Source organism: Acromyrmex echinatior, chromosome 4, assembly GCF_024713525.1.
Source record: "Acromyrmex echinatior isolate Ae372 chromosome 4, ASM2471352v2, whole genome shotgun sequence".
Lineage (NCBI taxonomy): Eukaryota > Metazoa > Arthropoda > Insecta > Hymenoptera > Formicidae > Acromyrmex > Acromyrmex echinatior.
The window spans coordinates 1,660,195-1,679,994 of NC_141855.1; the positions used below are offsets into that span (position 1 = coordinate 1,660,195).

At 38.1% G+C, this 19,800-nt stretch overlaps 1 protein-coding gene across 1 annotated transcript; it reads left to right on the forward strand.

Annotated features, from left to right (window-relative positions):
- Positions 1-2,279: 2,279 nt before the first annotated feature.
- Msx (homeobox protein Msx) lies at positions 2,280-18,722 on the forward strand. The gene is made up of 3 exons (XM_011058542.2): positions 2,280-5,476; positions 14,331-14,527; positions 16,942-18,722. Exons 1-3 carry the CDS (start codon positions 4,462-4,464, stop codon positions 17,185-17,187), a joined length of 1,458 nt encoding a protein of 485 aa, XP_011056844.1. The 5' UTR covers positions 2,280-4,461; the 3' UTR covers positions 17,188-18,722.
- Positions 18,723-19,800: the final 1,078 nt, after the last annotated feature.

Here is a 19,800-nt window from a genome sequence, read left to right on the forward strand (position 1 = left end):
CTATTATAGCGATCGCGCGTCCGCGCTGTATTTCGGCATCGTTTATTCCCCGTTAATGTGCAAATCGCGCCCGGAACATCCCCTTCTCTGGGGTTTGCGCGCAAACGTTCGTACATTCTGCTCGTCACGGTATTCGGTGGTTAACAAAAGTTCAAGCATTTACTTAAACTATCAGTTACAAACCTGTAGGATAGGTATATCCCAGATGTATGCGCTATCTTTTATGAATAACATCATATTTAAATATAATTTTAATTATTTTATAATAATTAAATCTGTAATACGTCATGTTAAAATATGGGATTTCAAATATACTCTATGCTTAATAATTTTAATTAGTAATTTTAATTACTAATAAAAATTATTATACTTATAATTTTTATAATTAGTTATTAGAGCTTAATTACACACGAAACTTATAATTAGAAATAATTTACAATCGCAATCTGTAATCTGTAATCTGAATACATGTATTAATTGACTCCGCGATTCTATTTTATATCGCATTTAAACATTCTCACACGTAACGCCCGTAACATAATCCGTCCAAGGCGAGAAGAATCGCCGGGAATTACGAAAGTGTCGTGATAGCAGTGCAACAATACTACTCGCAAAAACTTACATCTTGTAGGTCAGCAATCGATTATAACTGAAGTTTTCCTTAATTTTTGAAAGAGCAGAAATTTTTTCTTGAACCACAAAAATTTGGTTCTAGGAAAAAATATATATTTAGCGTATAATCAAATGCAAAATGATGAAAATGACATGAAAATGATTTTAAGACGTTATAACATCTCGCAATTCTCCAAAGGTTAATCGGCTTGTCCGAAATTTCCTTCTTTGAAGTTGGTTTGCCCTATGGGACATACCGAGAGAAAGTTTTCAATCGGATTATCCTGAGATATCGCTGGTTGTGTAGTGATATTGTTGCGATTGTTCCATGCTATATGGAATATATTTGTTTAGAATACTAGCTAAGAGCAATACCGAGAGAAATATCAAAAAACTTTCTCGTTATTATCTTCATCACAATGTGATGAAGATTCAATCGGATTATCCTAAGATATCGCTGGTCATGTAGTGATATTGTCGCAATTGTTCCATGCTATATGGAATATATTTGTTTAGAATATTAGCTAAGAGCAATATCATGTTTCCTATACCATGTTTCCTAACAATGGAATTTTACAAATTTTTGCGTCTTTTAAGACTAATGTATCATATTTAATGTACAAAGTGCAAACAAACTTATAAACAAATCTGCTTGTTTGAAAAATCTCTCATTATTTTTAATTGGAGGATCGAAATAATAAATATCTCTAATTACATCATTATCCATTAATAAATTTAACAGACGATTTTATAGCCATGAAATAATTTGTGTAAATTAAATTTGTGTTACATGTCTAAAAAAAAAGGTCTAGAGATAAGATAGAGGGAATTAAAAAAAGTTTTTGCTTAAACTAAATACTAATTAATTACGTAAGATTCAGCCATCTTAAGTCATTACAGTTTTAATTACATTATATAAAAAAAATTTATGTTGTAAAGTTACGCAAAAAGATATCGCTGCTTCAATACTTCGTTATCATGGCTTTTAATTAAATGTTTGTTTTTAACATGCTAATGCGACAAACTCGAATAAGACCATCATGAAGTAGAAGACAACGTACGTTCGTACGTTGCTCAAGGCTTCCTCAGTCCTATTGGCGACTGGTGAACGACAAAAACCCCTATGCTTGATGGCTCAATTCTTTCTTTTCGCTTGCTCCCTGCTTTCTACTATATCTCTTTCCTCGCGAGAAGAACGCGCGCGTGTTGCAGGCGCTTCCCCACCCTCGCTGTATTGATGTGTTTCCTTCTTTTGAAACGGATCGGAGATTCAATATGTCGTTTCTGCTTACGCTCCAATCCATCCCTCAGTGGAACATCCTGCCTTATTCCCTCGTAAAGAGCGCAAATAATTTGTTTATTTTTATTGATTTATATTATTCTTGTATAAGCGATATAGGTATGTATATTCCGCGATAGTATAGGGAAAAACTACTTTTTGTGAAATTATTGAAAGTCGAATATCAGCTGTTAAACAATTTTAATAGTTAAAAATCTATGTGAGTTTTGGAAAAAATAGCAGGCTATTTTTCGAAAGATAATCCAAAGAGAGGAATATCAATCGAGATAAAATACTTATTTCAATAACATTTCCATATTTTATTTACGTCATTTGAAAATAAGTATCTAGCTTCGCGCGAGAAGTATTGTTTTCAAGTGTCCCTGAAAATAATTCTTTTTATTTACAAGCACAAATTTGAGCACAAACAATTAATCGAAAACCAGATTGTCGAATGGAAGGATCCAGTCATTCCAGTCACGTGTCTCAGCACGCGTGTCGTATCCCGGCGATAATTAAATGTGATAGACGTTGGGATTGTGCATATCACCGACAATATATAAATCCTAGATCAGCCATCGCTCGGTCTCGCGAGAGCGGAACGAGGTGCCGCGCGGTTTGTGTACGCGTACGAACGAACGCGAGAGGGATGCTTGCCCTCCCAGCCATGCGCTCGTGCACACAGCCACGTGCACCCGTATTGCCAATCAATTCGCGCATTGCGCGCCCGGGAATTAGACAATTAGGAGTCGTCACGTTCCGCTCGGTCCCACCGCGTTCCACCACCACCATCACTACCATCACTACCACCACCACCATCACCACCACCACCGTAACCACGTTCCATCGACCATCCGCGTTCTCCACCACCTCGAGACACTCTCCGACGTCGGGCGATGCAGCCAGCTCCATCTGACGGTTGCGGAGAACCGGAAGAAGGGGATTTCCCCTACGGGTTTCGAGCCACCTCGTCGCTCGCTATTGGTCCACGCTCAACCACGAAGAACGCCCATTCTCGAAACGCCCGAGATGTGCGTCGGCTCGCGCGTATTGGTCGAGCCCAGGCCACGGTACCGGTTTTGCTAGCGTTGCGGGGGCGGCGCGCACCCGGCGGTAACATCGCAACGCCGAGAACGAGAAAAGAGAGATAGAGAGAAAGAGAACGAGGGAGAGAGAGAAAGAGGGAGAATGGAGAGCCCCCCCGGCAGAGCTCTCCACCGCGAGTGCAGCCGAGCTGGTAATCAGTGCCGTTTCCGCGGCAGTGGCGGTCACCACGCGGCAGATTACACAGATTACAACCGATTACATTTGTACTCCACTGCCGACATTTCTTTTCGCGGGACGACTACAGCACTCCCACCTTGTGTCCTCACCGTCGCGCGATCAGAGCTAGAATACGCACTCGACCGCCTTGGTGAATCGTCTAGGTCGCGAGAGGCCGCGTTGTTGGTGCACGAAGAAACTGAGTGCCTCGATTGAAACCCAGAAGCATTGGAAGAGATCGTGTATCAACGTCCGCTTAATGGAACGTGCTGATGAACGCGTCGATGACAGCCACAGATTTTGTTGATCTTGGAAATCAGCATTTGACCTTTCCAAGTTATTACTTCCAAGAATCCCGTACATCGTTATGCGAATATTGATGTTTGTAACCTAACGATAAAATAGACGAAATATTGTATGCATCATGTCATGATGAAGAAAGATCCAAGTTTAAAATGAGAGAAGCTCAATGCTGGAAATATCTTCTAAAATATCATTGGAATGTACACGACACACGACGGATTAGAATAATCGTTCGTAATTAATTAAAATTTATCATGACAGCGAAAGCTGTCAACGTGAGATTCATCCACGACACATCGTCTCTCGCAAAGAGAGTATTATACAGCGTAGATTCCATTCTGCGCGCTTCGTTTAAATGTTTTTATACAGATCCGTTAAACGCTGTCTGAGTGAAAGGACATATAAAGTATCGCGAAAAGAGGATTGCCGTATGAGAATATCAGCTGAGAATCGACAAGGATGCGAAAAGTATAAAAGTTAAGAGGTAAGAAGAGTTGGATCATCATGTTGATATCTTAAAAACACTCTTCTGACTCTAATGGAGGAATCCGCTCGTGTCGGCTGGGTCATTCCGCGGCGATGCGGCGGATTCCAAGAATAACGGAGCGAGAAATTTATTAAGGTGGCGGGTTGCGCCTCGGAAAGTCTCTACAACGTTAGCGAGTTTCATTCAGGAATCGCGATGTGACTGATCGACACCGACTGAAAATGCCTTGCGGCTTGATGGCATCAATGTATCAAGTCCATCATTCTTTAACGGACGTCCGTGAGAAGCTAATACGACTGTTAGCTGAAACTAGGTGCGACTTATTCGAAGTTTCGTTAGGATTTACAGTTTAATGGACATTGGATATACAACATGGAACTAAGAAAGCGACCGAACGATCTTTTTATTCGCATCTTTGGATGATTATTAAGTGTAGTTTTATAGATTGATTAGAATTGTCGGTCGTATTTCGAGACTTGTGAAACGCGAGAACTTAAGAGGCCGACACAGAATCGGCATGAGCAACAGCGAAGGCGTAGTGACGGGCCCAGATTCCGGTAGCGATCGTTTGTGCGAGGACGTCGACATGGCTACTCCGACGTCAGCATCTTCGAATTTAAAGCCACGAAGCGGCAAGATCAGCTTCAGCGTCGATGCCCTGCTAAGTGGCACGAAGAAGAGTGCCATCGGCGGCGGCACTTTCGCGACCAGGCGAGATAACGATGACAGAATGGATACCGAAAAAAATATTGAGATAGAGGCAAGGTATCGAGAGCTCCTAATAGAACAGCAGAGACTTCAGAGTAGAGAACTACTCGCTAGGTTGAGTCCTCACGGTCTCGCCGGCTTCGGCAATCATCACCACCATCATCATTCGAATAGACTCGAGCAAGATCATCCGCCCGCTCGACAAGAGATGCTTACGGTGAAGGATTTCTCTAGAACGAGTCACGACAAGTCATCCTCGCCTATCAGAATAGACCAGGAGATTCCGAGAGATCGACTGACGGCCAATTCGCCGAGTGGAATCAGTGAGACGATGCTCCAACGAGAACAAGAGCATATTCAGGAAGAAGACGAAAGGATCGACAGGATTACCAATCCGAGATCTGTATCACCCGCGAGCAGACGAGAGATTCTCGACGATCGTAGTGATTCCGAAGCGAATCGTTCGTTAGAAGGAGACCGTACGACGGATCATTTGGATCTTGAAGACCATGAGATAAGAAGCGTCGGTCAGTCCGAGGATCTAAATGTGATGGACTCGGATTGCGAATTGGAGAGGGACCTGGAAACTAGCCAGGAGAAGGAGGAGAAGTCTAGCCCGGTAGTGCCTCAGCCAATTCATCCCGGAGTGCAAAGGCCTTCGCAGGGCCCGCCGTATCTTGCTGGAGCACCCGGCGCTCCCGGTTGGAACCCCGCGGGATTTCCGCATTCTCTGGCGGGGTTCGCGTGGCTGCCCCCACCCCCGCATCCGCACAATCCTCATGGACATCTTTACACGCCACATGGTGGACCTACTAGCCCGAACGGTAAAACTAGCACGAGTGTCGTACTTACTCCTCCTCGTCATTTTTTTTTCTCACCCGCCATTCGCGTTTTGCACTTGTATTAAAGGTTACACCGTAATGAAATGATTTTCAACTATAATTTTACTTAGTTTCAACCTTCTAGTATTGTATATTAAAAAGCGAAATAATAATTTATAATAATAATCTAATCTAATTTAAGTCGCCACTCAATATATCGTTATTTTATACTAAAATAATAGTTAAATTTGACTCTATATAAAATTTAACCATTGTTTTAATATAAAATAACGATACACTCAGTAAGAGCAGTGGCGGCTTAAATTAGATTAAATTTGACACTATAAATCTAACAGTGTACTAGTGACATTACAAGGAGGAGTAAGAGTTAAGATCGTCTATTACATTTTAGAATGTGTGAAATTTCATGCTATGTATGTATTAATAAGTAAATTCATTCACATGTTCACGTCAGCACATTAAACATTTTACGATTTACATCTCTGGACTTTGTCAAATAAATCTCTCGCAGAAGATGGTAATGATATGCCAAAAGTTATCATCTTTCAACTTAATATTGTAATCATAGTTTAGTAACGTGATAATTATTCGCGGAAAAATATTCTTTGAAAATAAGCTACATCTAAGAAATTTAAAAGGAGTATTACGCGCAAACAAGAGTAGTTTCACTGTATTTGCTTTTTTTGATCCTACCGGATACAATGTCGGCAATCAGATTGAAAACGCAAACTCTTAATGCAACTGTTAATGCATGACACGCAGACTCATAACATTCTGCATTAGTACCGTGGATCACGCAAATAGGCGGACATTGTCGGTCTTACGTGCCAAAGAATTCGATCGTACTTCCAGTTTACCTTCGTCGTGATTGAAGCTTAAAGCTAAGACCTTAAAACTGTCATCTCGATCGACACGATATCTTTTCCTTCTATAATAATTTCTTCTTAACCGGAAAAATTTAACATGCATAATAAGACTTTAAATATGATGCAAATTCAAGAGATAAATATTTATATTTCGACGAATACATATCATATTTTATCAGAATCATTAACTGAAGATATGAATATTGCCAATATCAATTCAGTCAGCAGTTTGATTAAAACGATCCGTTGCATTCTTCAGCATATAATTCTATATTCCATAATCTGACTGACTGTCGTAATCGCGTGACTTTGGAATAGAACTTGTTCACATGCAGGATTCCATACTATTAATTTAAATAAACGATCGAATATATGACAGCTATAATTTTAAAATTATCACGTTTTCTTACGGACCAATAAATAATCGAATAAATTTTTTAGCGGAAATATTGGAGATGCAAATTTATATTTATTACTGATTCACTTAAATGAAATTAACTGATAGCTTTTACAATTAATATGTAGAATAGCTTTTGCAGTTATTAATTAATTAATTAAGAAATTATTACGTTACCCTGTTCTTTTGCTAATCAAAATTCATTTCGTTTAACATTTTTATCGTGCAGTATTATCAAATGTAACAATATTTGTAGACATAGAATTGCTATAAACGTGCATTAGCCGTTAATTCCCAGAACTGTATAAGAATTAATATCGTTTACTTATCGAGGTTTTATTATCGAGGCTTTATACGAGAAACTAGTAGAAGGTAAAGTCGTAATTTTCCTTCTACTCGATGTTGATATCGACTTCCGTACAGAATTGCAAATCGATCTTTTCCGAGTTTATTCCACAAATGTCAACGCGGAATTCAAGTTCATGTTACGGTTTGAAGCCGCGATTGGTTCCTTGAAACGCGTACGATCGGCGCGGAAAGTTCGATCGGTGCGTCGGGCTCGATGTCGTATATCTAGGCTATTAGGACGCATGATCGGCGCTTACAAAGCGACGATGGAATGTGTTTTCCATCGCCTCTAGTGTGATGGAGGCAGGAGTGACCACGAGGTGACGCGAGCGAAAAATCGGACACGCAGATAAAACTCGACGTAATTGCCTAATGAGGAAGGAGAAACCTCGAAAGAGAGAGCAACTGCAGCGCGATTCTTGGGACAGGTACAAAAGTGATCAGCCGTACAAAGATACAGATCTTGTTTCATGACTGGTGGCGAATATATGGATTGTAATTGGCTAATAAATCGAGAAGGAAAGCTATGGCGGTTCCAAGTCGCGATAATTAGACGTCGCTTGAGAAAACACTTCACTGATAAATAATTTACGATGACTTAAACGAGAGAATTAGTTGCGATTTATTAATTACCAACTGCAAGACCTCTCGCTCTCTCTTATCTCGCGTAGATTAGCTTGAAGAAAAATTCGATTGCTGTAAACAAGAATCAAGATACGAATTAAATATACTTTGTTCGATTCAATTATATCTATTTGATGCAAAATATGACAAATATTTAAGTCAATCTAGAATATTTTTGTGTGCATGAATTTTTACAATTTTCAATTCAAACAAACTGCACGCCGATTATTATTTAAGACCAAATAATCAGCTCACAATTTGTTAAACTGGAAATTGTAAAAATACACATATAGGAACGAAGACCCATGACATTGATATGACTCCTAAATATTTATAGTTATTTGTGTTGAATCTCTATCGGTTCATGTTCGCTCAATATTGTCAATCTATTGGAATTTTTGTGTTCGAAATATGATATCAATTACGATGACAATGCACATTGAGCCATTATTAATTCTCCCACAATTCGTAGTCCCATTACCATTTATCTAAGCGAGTAGAAGATTCCACTAATGGAGAAAGACGGTTGAAGTGCAAAGATTCGTGTTGTCTTGTAAGTAAAGGACTCATGAACGTTACATTGAGTCCATTCCTAATGGACAATTAAAGTAATACCTCATTAAGGTGTAACTGACACCTCTCGCGCAATAAGTTAATCGTACATCGTGGTACTCTCTTCGAAGTACTCCATCTCGAGTGCTCGCGAGAGTGCAAAAGGACGAGAGTATTCCTTGTATTTGACCTCGCGTGTAAACTTTTATGCTCGCCAGGAGTCTCGTAATGGTTTTAGAGATTTCTTTCTCGGAAACAGCACGAGTTCCTCATTACGCGTGGATATAATTTCGCAGGAACTTTGAGATTCGCAACATTATTTACTTCTATGACATTTAACGAGGATGGCGAAAGAATCGCCTTAAAGAATTAATTATTTTAAATTTATTTTAAATTTTTGAAAAAGTCCCCACTGTATTATTATAATTTTCTGCAATATAATCGCATGGATAATATCTGCAAAGTTTTTTCATAATCGCGCAAACAATAAAATTAATTTTGCGACAAGTGACAGAAGAAAATATTATTAGAGAAATTTGAAGAAATTTACAGTATAAATTTTCCTTATTTCTTAAATACATAATTGAACAATTAACGCAGCGAAATCGGAAAAGGGGGAATATTAGGTAAATAGCAAGCGTAAAATTAATATAAACGTACAAGAGAACATTACCTGCTACGTTCATTATTTTATCTTTCAAAGAGAGAGTAACATAATTAAAAGTAACGCTTGTAACACTCGATGTAAAGCAGCATGAATAGTAACCGGAGAATGAGAGAATATTGGAAAGACACGCGAACCCGCAGCTAATGGGAACGCATAAAAGCTGACTGTTATATGGACCCGTGTATCTCTCAAAGTGGCATAATTGAATGAAACGCATTTACATCATTTGTGCCAACCGTAATAAAATCCGGCTCAAAATATAACGCTTGATGTAAAGCGGTATTGACAGTAAATCATGGAGGGACAACAAATAGATACAATAACGAAATTGATGAGAATGCGTAAGAGCAACTACGTGCTTGTTTTCCATATCTTGTTTTCCACACTGTTCACGTTGCCGACAGAAAACGAAAAGCGGAAAAAGACGAGAATGCGTTGATCGGCCCGCACGCCAGCCGGGATCGCTAACAGTTCGACATGATAGAGTCATATATAACTCACGACATCCATAATGCATTCAAGAGACCCCTGGTAAAAACTGCTCTTGTTAAAGTGGCCTGTTAAGTTTGGTGTAGCGCATTCAACTTCCTGTGCGATGTCGCTTGGCAAAGCTTTTTGCGAACGATAACGACAAACCATTCGCCCCTTCGGCCTCGCGTTCTTCTTATGATTTGATCCCTCTCGTTTTCTTTCCGCTATTGGTGCGCGACATCAATTATACCAGCATTTTGAACGTAGGAGCAACTCGGTATGCATCATTATTGCAATCGCGATTATCGTGGCAATGTCGCTTTTGCCCCGAGATGATTGTTCACTTATAGGAATTCGTTTAATTACCGCGTCTTTTAGGCCTTGGTATTTTCGATAAGAAGCTCCGAATGACGCAAATCAACATTTCCTCATTGTACCATCAATCGAGTCATTGTGTGTATTTATAATACTTTACAGAGAAATTTAATAATAAATGTAACAATTTTTTTTTCGCAAACCATTAAATTCGCGCGCATAAAATAATATTTTGCGAGAGATAAATTTTGAAAATATTTTTAAATTAACCGATTTGTTTCATTTTCTGATTTAACTTACAATAAAATTTTATCTGACGATAATGTATTATAAAAATTGTATTTTTCTAGCCGTGTCGAAGTGTACTAGAAAGAACACAGAAATTATAATAATATTATAAAGAAATCATCTTATTTGTCACTTATAGTTCATTTTTAAGTGACAAATGATGATGTAAGAATTGTCATGATAACGTTCTATGATATATCGTTATGACTTAACTGTGACTGTGTTCTACCTGAGTAGTTAATTACTAAACTGAAGATTTTGTAGTGACTATTTTTTAAAGTTATTATACTACAAAACCAGTGTCATGATTAATCATAACTAAAAAAAAAACACAATTTTTACGTTATCATGAGGTCAAGTGAGTCTAAATTACAAGTAATTAATTAACCAGAAAATGAAAACAACACCCGGGCTTTAAAATTCCACTAAGAATTTAATTTTTACAGGACGAGAAAGTACCACTACAGTACTAAAACAGTGTCATATTTTGAGACAAGGAATACAATAAAAAAACGAATAAAAACAAATCTTACTCAAGGAAAAGTTGTAAAATTAAAAAAATGGACTCCCTTCTAAAAGATTCATCAAGATATCCTTCAATTATTTTTAATAAAATATTGTAATAAAGTATTGTAAATACATCACTTTTCGATAATGAAATATCTCTTCGTAATATCATATCTTCCGCACAAAAGTCGTTTCTGAAAAATTAGACAGTGAAAAGCTTATTAGCCCATTTCCATTAAGCGTTCACCACTGACAGTTATTTCGGAGGGGGGAAGGGGGGGAGGGATGGGGGGGGGTGCGATACGGGGCTCGTATATAGCCGATAATCCCCGGGGCCCGTCGTTGGGCGGCGGCTTACGAAAATTATGAATACGGACGTCATTTATAACGCTCGAACACCGCTGCCCGTACGCATTTATCTGGATTGCGCGCGCAGGAATGAATTAACGACGCCCGCCCCGCGTCCAATGATGTTCTACAAAATATTTCGGACGATTCATCATTCCATGGACGTAATTACCCGGCTCGGCCGTTCCACAGCGGCCCGATGCGACGCCCGTCTGCCGGCTAACGCGTCTCTCTTCAGCATCCCTGAAAATTCAGTATCCGTTGATGAAAGTAGCGTCGTGGTCGCATAAAGATTGCAATTGCCTGCAAGATTTTGCATCTCGTAACAATATTTGCAAGAATTATACGCTCAAACAATGGTTGCGCACACAAATTTAAAGGTTTGATTTTATTATGTTGATCTTATTATTGCAGAATAAATTATCATGCTTTATGTTACAGTCTGATGTCCGTATGTACGTTATTATAATTCAATTATTATAATCCAATTAATTTTAATTTAAAACTTGCGATTTTAATAAATAATGCATAGAAAGGATTTTGCTGAAATCTAAAAATTTAGCTAAATACAGATCTAAAAATAATTTTGTTGGGCTGTTCAAATTATATAAGACGTTCAAACCGGGTTTGAACGATTGCTAGAGTGTAAAAAATTTTTGCAACATTGCTCATTAGACTTGAAATTTCTACGCAACTACTTTGATGGTTCAACAAAATTATTTTTAATTATAATACGAATTTGGACCGATGAGAATGAATCTAATAAATAAGAGAAATCCTACATTCGGTGACAGTGGATCTATAGTGCTTAAATATTTCTGTATAAATTTATATACATATTTGATTTTGCAAATTGTACGTAAAATTATTTTTAGATTTTTTTTTTGTATTAAGCTGAATTTTTAGATACTTCAGCAAAAGTTTTTTCGTGTGCAGCAATTTACGATTCAGTCGTACACCAAGTCTCTCTTTAATTAAGCTGATTTAATGCCGTAAGACATTCGACGATGATCGGGATCAATCTTTTATCGTTGCACGTTTGTCTAACCAAAAAGTTTACATGGAAGGCGAACTGATTGTGTACTTATCAGAACGACAACGGCCGTTGCGGCTGTGTAGCCGCACCAGTGCATGTTTCAGCGGTTGGGTAATTAACAGAAATTAATTAGCAGTCAAGAAGAACATATTGATCGGTTACGTGCGCGGCATGGCCAACTTCGATGAGCGACATGAAATCGCTATATTACCGCATGAATGGATGCGACATCGACACGTAACGACGGATTGTCCGGCTACGCGTGGATTCGCGGTGTCTTTCTTCTGTAATTCCTTTTGCAATCTCGAACGCGCATACATCGGTCACTTTACTTACATTAGACCTATCTTAGACCCGTCTTTTCTCTAAGACAAGTAACTAACATTGTAACTCGAGTGTTAACCGCATTAATAATCCATCAGCTCGGTGACTCAAGGCAGCAAATTTCCAACACCGTTATATTAATATGAAAATAAAAATAAAAATATATCATCGAATGGCAATAACATGTAATTAGTGATACGTTCGATAATAAGATCACGCTGTGCGTTGTCACGACTCGTACACGATGTTCTTAAACGCGAAAAAAAGTGGTAGTGGATAGATCCGCGATTTTCGATTCATCCAGATAGGTATTTAATTAGCAGAAATTAATTAGCCTCCCGGGAGAACATATTGATCAGTTATACGTGCGTAAACCCACCAAGCTTCCCCAAGTGACATGCGAAACGGGGAACTGGCGGTGCAACGAGAAGACGTGATACCGGTGTGTCTCGACTGATCCGGTCGACAATGCCGGCGGCCTATGCCTTTTTTGTACTCGGTCGAACGTTAATTAGCGCTCGGAATCCACACGATGCCCTCCTCGCCGCGTCGCAAAATCGTCATCGTCGTTTCGTCGTGCAGGATGTCGAAAACACTTTTTCACGGTGCCCAGCACGGTGTAGCCGTACAAAGTCGCGATGTAACTTCGCATCTGGCCGACGCAGGATCGCTTCCACGAGATATCAATTACTCTTCCTCTCATACGAGTCGCTTATTTTGAATGCGGCGCGAGATAGTGTGGCGTGTGTTATAGGGAAATAATATGTCTAATTATAGAATGGTGCGCGGGCGTTAAGAAGAGTTATTGGCAAGGCAACTGCAATTTTTAAGAGATGTCAATACTTCATTTGGTCCCTTGTGCGTCGCTTGAAAAATTCGCATCTCTAACGTGGGATATTAATTATCGCGGTCTAAAATAAAAAAATTAATGAACGTTTATAGCGTTGTCATATAAGCTCTCGCTACATATATTTCTATTTCATGCAGGATACTTAATTTTTTTATCTTTTATTAAGTGAATTTTAACGAAGTGGTCAGCTTAAAATGGATTTACAAATGAATGACAAGGTGCGGGAATGCTGCCGGATATAATCGCGCTACCGTGGAGAGATGGCGAAACTTTACGCAGTACCAACTAATTGCACGTACATGAGCCGATCGTAAACAACGACGGTCAATGATAATCATGCGTGCCGGATGCGGGAGACTGGAACGATGGGTCGATAATTAGGCGCCGTTCGTTGAGCATTCGAGAGCGATTTATTTTTTATTATTTAATTTGCGCCCTCCCTTCAGCCGGGACTGCGAGACCGTAATCGCTTCATCATGCGAAACCTATGAAAACGCGTCTTGCCGAGACGTTGCCGGGTGATCGTAAATTAACGACTAACGTTGCACATCCGGGGTTAATTATCATTCGATGAGTGCAAGAAGACGGGACTGGCGTTTTAATAGTACAGATACAAATGTCCGCGAATATCATTATTAACGTACCTCTCTCTCTAATGATGCTGATAGCAGAGAGGTGCAGCTATTTTAATCCCCATCTCTTCTCTTTTTAGAGAGGAATAGCGGTTTGAATCAACTCGAAACGAGAACGGGCAAGATCGAAGTGTGATGTTGAATGATTTTCTAATAAAAATCTTAGGTTTTTCGTTGAAAATCAACTTTCTAAACTTTTTACATCAATGTCCACTTCAATTTGCATTTTTTCTGAAGTAAATAAGAGCTCACTGGAAATGCTAATTTATTTATTACTTTTAGTACACGCGATTAAATATTTGTGTCCTGTACGTTTCTTCTCTTCGAAAAACGAGGAGTATTAAATAATTAGTTACAACATTTATACACAATTTATTTAAATGCACACAACCTTACAAATACTTTCTAAAGATTTAAGGTATACGTGATGTAAGAATCACTTAACTTTTTTTTTTGTATATTTGTGAAAGTGATGAAAATTCATCTGAGATACGTAACTCATCGTAGTAAAGGACCAGAAAATTATCGTGTATACTAACGACTAAAATTATTCACATGAAGGGATACGAAATCAAATCCTATCAGAACGCATGTCTTCTCTTTGGTTTCAGGAGACTTAAGATTGCCAGGACCTGGACCAGGCCCGGTTAGGTGCACTCTCAGAAAGCACAAACCGAACCGGAAGCCGAGAACGCCGTTCACGACGCAGCAGCTGTTATCCCTTGAAAAAAAGTTTCGCGAAAAACAGTACCTAACGATAGCCGAAAGAGCAGAGTTCTCGTCATCTCTTCACCTCACGGAAACGCAGGTGAGACTGCTGGGCAGTTGACATACGATAGTTAGCTCTTTTAGCGAATTGAAAAAGTCTCATTTTATGTAACGATTTCCAGCGAAATATAAATGTTCAACATAAATGTATATTAAGAAATACGCTATTTATAAAAGCGTTCCGCAATAAATTAATACAAATTGATCATAATTAACGTAAAATATATGGGAAGAACGTATTTTTACTTATTACCCATAATAAATATAACATAAAATCAGTAAAAAAAAGAATATACATTGGCTTTAAAATGGATATTGAATCAAACGTGGAATTTTCTTCGATTAATGAGGTCATTGATAAGAGTCGTTAAAATTTCTGTTTATATTTATTTTATTGAACGATAATAAATCAATCACATTAACGTGTTTTTAAAACGAAAGATAGTACTTTCGCGTCGTAAATTAATATTTACACATCTTTAATATCTTTACGTTCGAGTTAATTGTAAATTTATCTTTTACGAAAATTATTATTATTATATGTGCTCTTTTCCATTTGGAATATCGTGATTCTTTGCCATGTATGTAACAGAGTAGGCTATTATCGCGCCGGTTAGCGTGTTAAGATACACTTTGCGCATTCGTTACAATGCATCAGTCGAAATGAAGCTACGTCGCACATTCATTTGCTTAGATAAGCTACGATTACCCCGCCATCTCCTCGTGTCGTTTAAGTCGCCAAACCATTCCTTCGATCGCGCTCTCTTCTCTCTCATTATTCACCCCACGGACAAAGAGGTATGTCTACAATTCAAATCGTGACACTCACGCTGTGGCGATATTTATCCATATGATCACACGTAATAACTTATCACTTGATTCTTTTATGATGAAGAGGAAGCATAGACAGTTAACACTCTTTTCGGATTTATTAAATGCTCAATCCTGGAATTTTAATTCGTATATTATATAGGAATATAATAACAATTTGGATTTTATGTTTCGTTTTCTATCTTAGGCTTAATTTAGCCGAAATTTTTACACGGAAACAACAATTTCGTTGAAGTATCTAAAAATTTAGCTAAATACAGATCTAAAAATAATTTTATTATACTATCAAAATAATTATGTAGCCACTCAAGCTAGTAGATATTCTTGCTAAAATTTTTTGCAACATTATTGTTCATCAAGTTTCAGTTTCCTACATAATTATTTTAATAGTTCGACAAAATTATTTTTGAAAAGCTGTATCTAATAAATTTTTAGATCATTCAGTAAAATCGTTCTTTTCATGTAACTTTCCATGGTTTGTATCAAATGAAGTTTAGTTATGTAAGTTTAATTGGCACAGGTTGTAACAAGTAATTTTAAATTGTCTATAAAATTGAAACATTTTCAAAACAATTAAACAAAGAATTTGAAATCGTTTTATTTTTTTAAATATTTTTTAGAGAATGTCTGAATGCACAGTAATTATCCTATTCATGTATTATATTGCCGAAAATACGTATTCGGAGTCTCAAAATATACTTCTCATGCTCGAAAGCCGCAAATTAACCGATTCAAAGCGACAGCTGCGTAAACGACGCTCGCGACGACTGTGCAAATAACAATTAAACGCGATTTAATGTTGACCCGACACGTACATCTGCGTGTATAAACTCGAGTGTTAGGCGTGTCGCTGTCTTATGACATCGAGGATTTCTCGATACGTCGATAATTTCCTGCTGGAAACTGAATGCTCCGCCGACTGTTTTGTCTAACGACACGCTAAATGACTCGCGTGTGTTTTACGCAGAAAATCTTTATTTGTTTCAGGCTACGTTCTTGGTGGTAACGCGTTAAATAGTAAAATTACTGCGTAATTTTATTAATTATGGATTCTCAGACGTTTGCAGTAACTCGCGCGATTTGAATATGCTATTTGTCGATTGTAAATCTCCAGCCACTGGTGTTAAACGCGACATCAACCAATAATAGCACTTATATAATGTTTGCAAGTGTGTCGCATGATATAATGCACGATTAGAATGTATGATTTCTTACGTTATTAGAGACCTTACAAACCAGTATTTTTGATGAAAAATTTTTAATGAATTATTTTTTTAAACATGGATGAAAAACAGATTCGTTCTCAAATTACTAATTTTACTTCTATATTTAGAAGTAAAAGTTTTAGTTTAATAATAATGTTAATAATAGTGTGTAACAAAAATCTTAATTCATTTGATTTTATCTGTATTTTATTTTAAAATGCGATTGATTCTGGAGAGATTTCGTATTACCGCTGATGTTATAAAAATATTTAAAGTTAATACAATTAAATCTCAACTGTTATACATCCGAAAAATACTTGAGGAATTAATGAAGAAGCGATATATGAACGAATTTTGAACGAATGTAATATCAATTCGTTCGTTATTGTTCTAAATCGAAAATACTGTAATGTTTCAGGTGAAGATCTGGTTTCAAAACCGAAGAGCCAAGGCGAAGCGGCTTCAGGAGGCGGAAATAGAGAAGCTAAGACTATCCGCGAGGCCCCTGCTGCATCCCAGTTTCGGATCGGGGCTGATGTTCTCTGGGGTAGGCCCGCCTGGTACCCCAGGAGTACCTCCCTTCATTGCAGCTGCCATGGCTAGGCACACCCATGCTGCAGCAGCGGCGGCCATGTTCATGGGACCGCCTGGGCACCGACCTTAATAATGATATTGCAAGATATAATACGCGTGTAATTCGAAGTCATTCTTAATGTCATCGTCTGAAGATCCAACCTGCTCACAAATGGGATTCGATGACGCAGAATCTATGAATCATCAAGAATTCATCTATTCGAAAACCTGCACATTTATTTAAAAATCTGAAGGAGAATCCAAACTTCGGGAATTTAACTCCACGATAATTTCGAGAATTAGGAACTGGAGAAAACGAGGATTTACGAAGCGGTTGAAAAATCTAAGAGCTTGGAGGTTTAAAAGTTAAAGAGATCGAAAATTTGAAGATTCAAGAGAGCAAGTGCTATAAATTTTAAAACTCAAGATTTTAAGAACTCCAGAAAGGAAGAAGAACTCTAGAAAACTGAAAGAAGTCTAATTAAATAATTAATGATAGATCCATAAAACGGACTTTAAGTGATCTTTCTTTTACGTGGAGCAGGAAAATTGCCTGAAGTTTTTCGACCACTTTTATTTATTAGTCCACTTTCCGTTCGAGTTTAATTGTCCAATCTTCTGCCGATACCGGAGGATATTGAGATCCACCATTTAACGTTGGAAGTCGAAATTGGCTAGGAATGGTTATATAGTGACAATACTTGAACGTTAATCCGGATGGCTTATCTCCAGAGAGGATACAGATAATCTGAATTTCGATACGTTAAGTCCGAAGCTATCGTTTGGGAGACCTGTAGCTCGAAGAAACATCGTCGCGTAAATTTCTCGAGACGATGGAATACGTATATGTCAGCGCCTCGAGAGGTGCATGAAACTTTGATCTCAAGAAAAAGCACGAGTGTACATAGTGTAAATAGATACGCGTTCGTACGGTAACTATGGGTGTACGTATGTATATATACACACACGTGTACAGGACGCTTTGATTACCGTCAAGAAGAGGAATCGCGAGGAACGAGAGCGTTAGTTTTAATGATTTGAACCGCGCTGGATCTAGCAAATGTTCATTCACAGATGTGTTTTTAATGTGGACTGATCGAGAGAATGCAGCGACATAAATGTGCGAGGTACGTTTAAATAATTCCGAGTCTGAGAGCATTAATAGAGAAAGGGTCGAAATCAAATGTATTAGTCGTTTCTCTGAAAGTAATTCCTTACATTGAAGAAAATAAATCTATTCGTTTATATTAGAATTTTTTTCAAATCTAAGTCGCGAAATTTTTAAAAGTTGCATCAGTGACATCTTTAATAGATGCTATAAATAAAGGATGGACTATTGCATTGATTCCTCATCGGCAAGTATACAGTTCGTAGTTCACCTAATCTCGATATCTTTCAGACTTATTAAATTTTTTTTCTATGCAAGAAGACAAGACGAGTGCATGTAAATTATGTATCCGCTTGTGTCGATTGTGACTCGAGGGAGACGGAATCGCTCATAGACAGTAAAAGCTAACGTTACGAATGTGGCGTGGTTCTAGACGTACCTATGCGCCTTGTATAAATGTAAGATGATAATTTATCCATGGAAGTATATTATAGCGAAATAAAAGATTTCAGTATTTACGTTCTTTCCATCGATTTTTCAACCCTTGATGAAACATTTACGAATTCTATGCACGGATGAACATAGATAAATTGTAGAATAAAAATTTATTTTTTAAGTTTTTAAAGTTAACACGAAAAGTACATAAAAAGCAGTTTCCCGGAAAGTCAAAAGAATTAGCAAAAGGACGTTATCAATTCGAACAGCTTTTCGCGACTGATTAATTTGTAAATAACAATTGATGCAATTGATCGAGCGTAACTTTTCAACTAAGGCATCATATTGAGGCAGAGCAGAGAGAGAGAGAGAGAGAGAGAAAAAAAATACGCGCGGGCGATTTGCCCCGACGCGATCGAATGTATCGCATAGTCATCGACAGGTCGGCTTCATATATGGCAAGTAGTCGATAAGGCGGCCGAAAGTGTTCGCCAGATAATTAGAAATATGTTAATCCGCCGTGGCTGCTAATTGGTTTTTGACTAAATTTTTAATTAAGTCTTAAGCCTGGGCGGCGCTCTGATTTATCGAAGAGAGAGAGAGAGAGAGCCCGCCGCTAATTATAAAATATATATAGAGGAGACGGCACTAACACACACATACCTGCGGCGAGACAGCTCGTTTGCCGTTATCATATTTGTGCGTTGTGTCTTCGCCGTGTGCACCTGTCTCGCTTTACGGTGTGTGGCCATAGGCGCCTGCAGTGCCCAGCATTCTTTTTTCGGCGACGCGCAACTTTCCAAGAGAGACGCCGCGCCGTACTGTCACCGATAATTGCCATGTCATCTCCGTATTTTATGTAATCATGCGACGTTCGGAGGCGTCAAAGGCTCGCGAAGTAAGATTTACCAATATTCCGGGATAACCGATTTGCACCGATTTCCCCTTATGTAAGCTTGATTTGTGAAGTGTCTATTTGGTAATGTCATGTATAAACGTTACTGAAAACGTTTACGAGAATACAATATGAACCAATAGTTGCGATAGCCCGTACGCTGAAAGAAAATTTACTTATTAATTTAATCTTAATACATATTTCTTTGAATAGTACTAAGTAAACATTTACTTGTAGTAAATAAATATTTATTCAATAAAAAATGA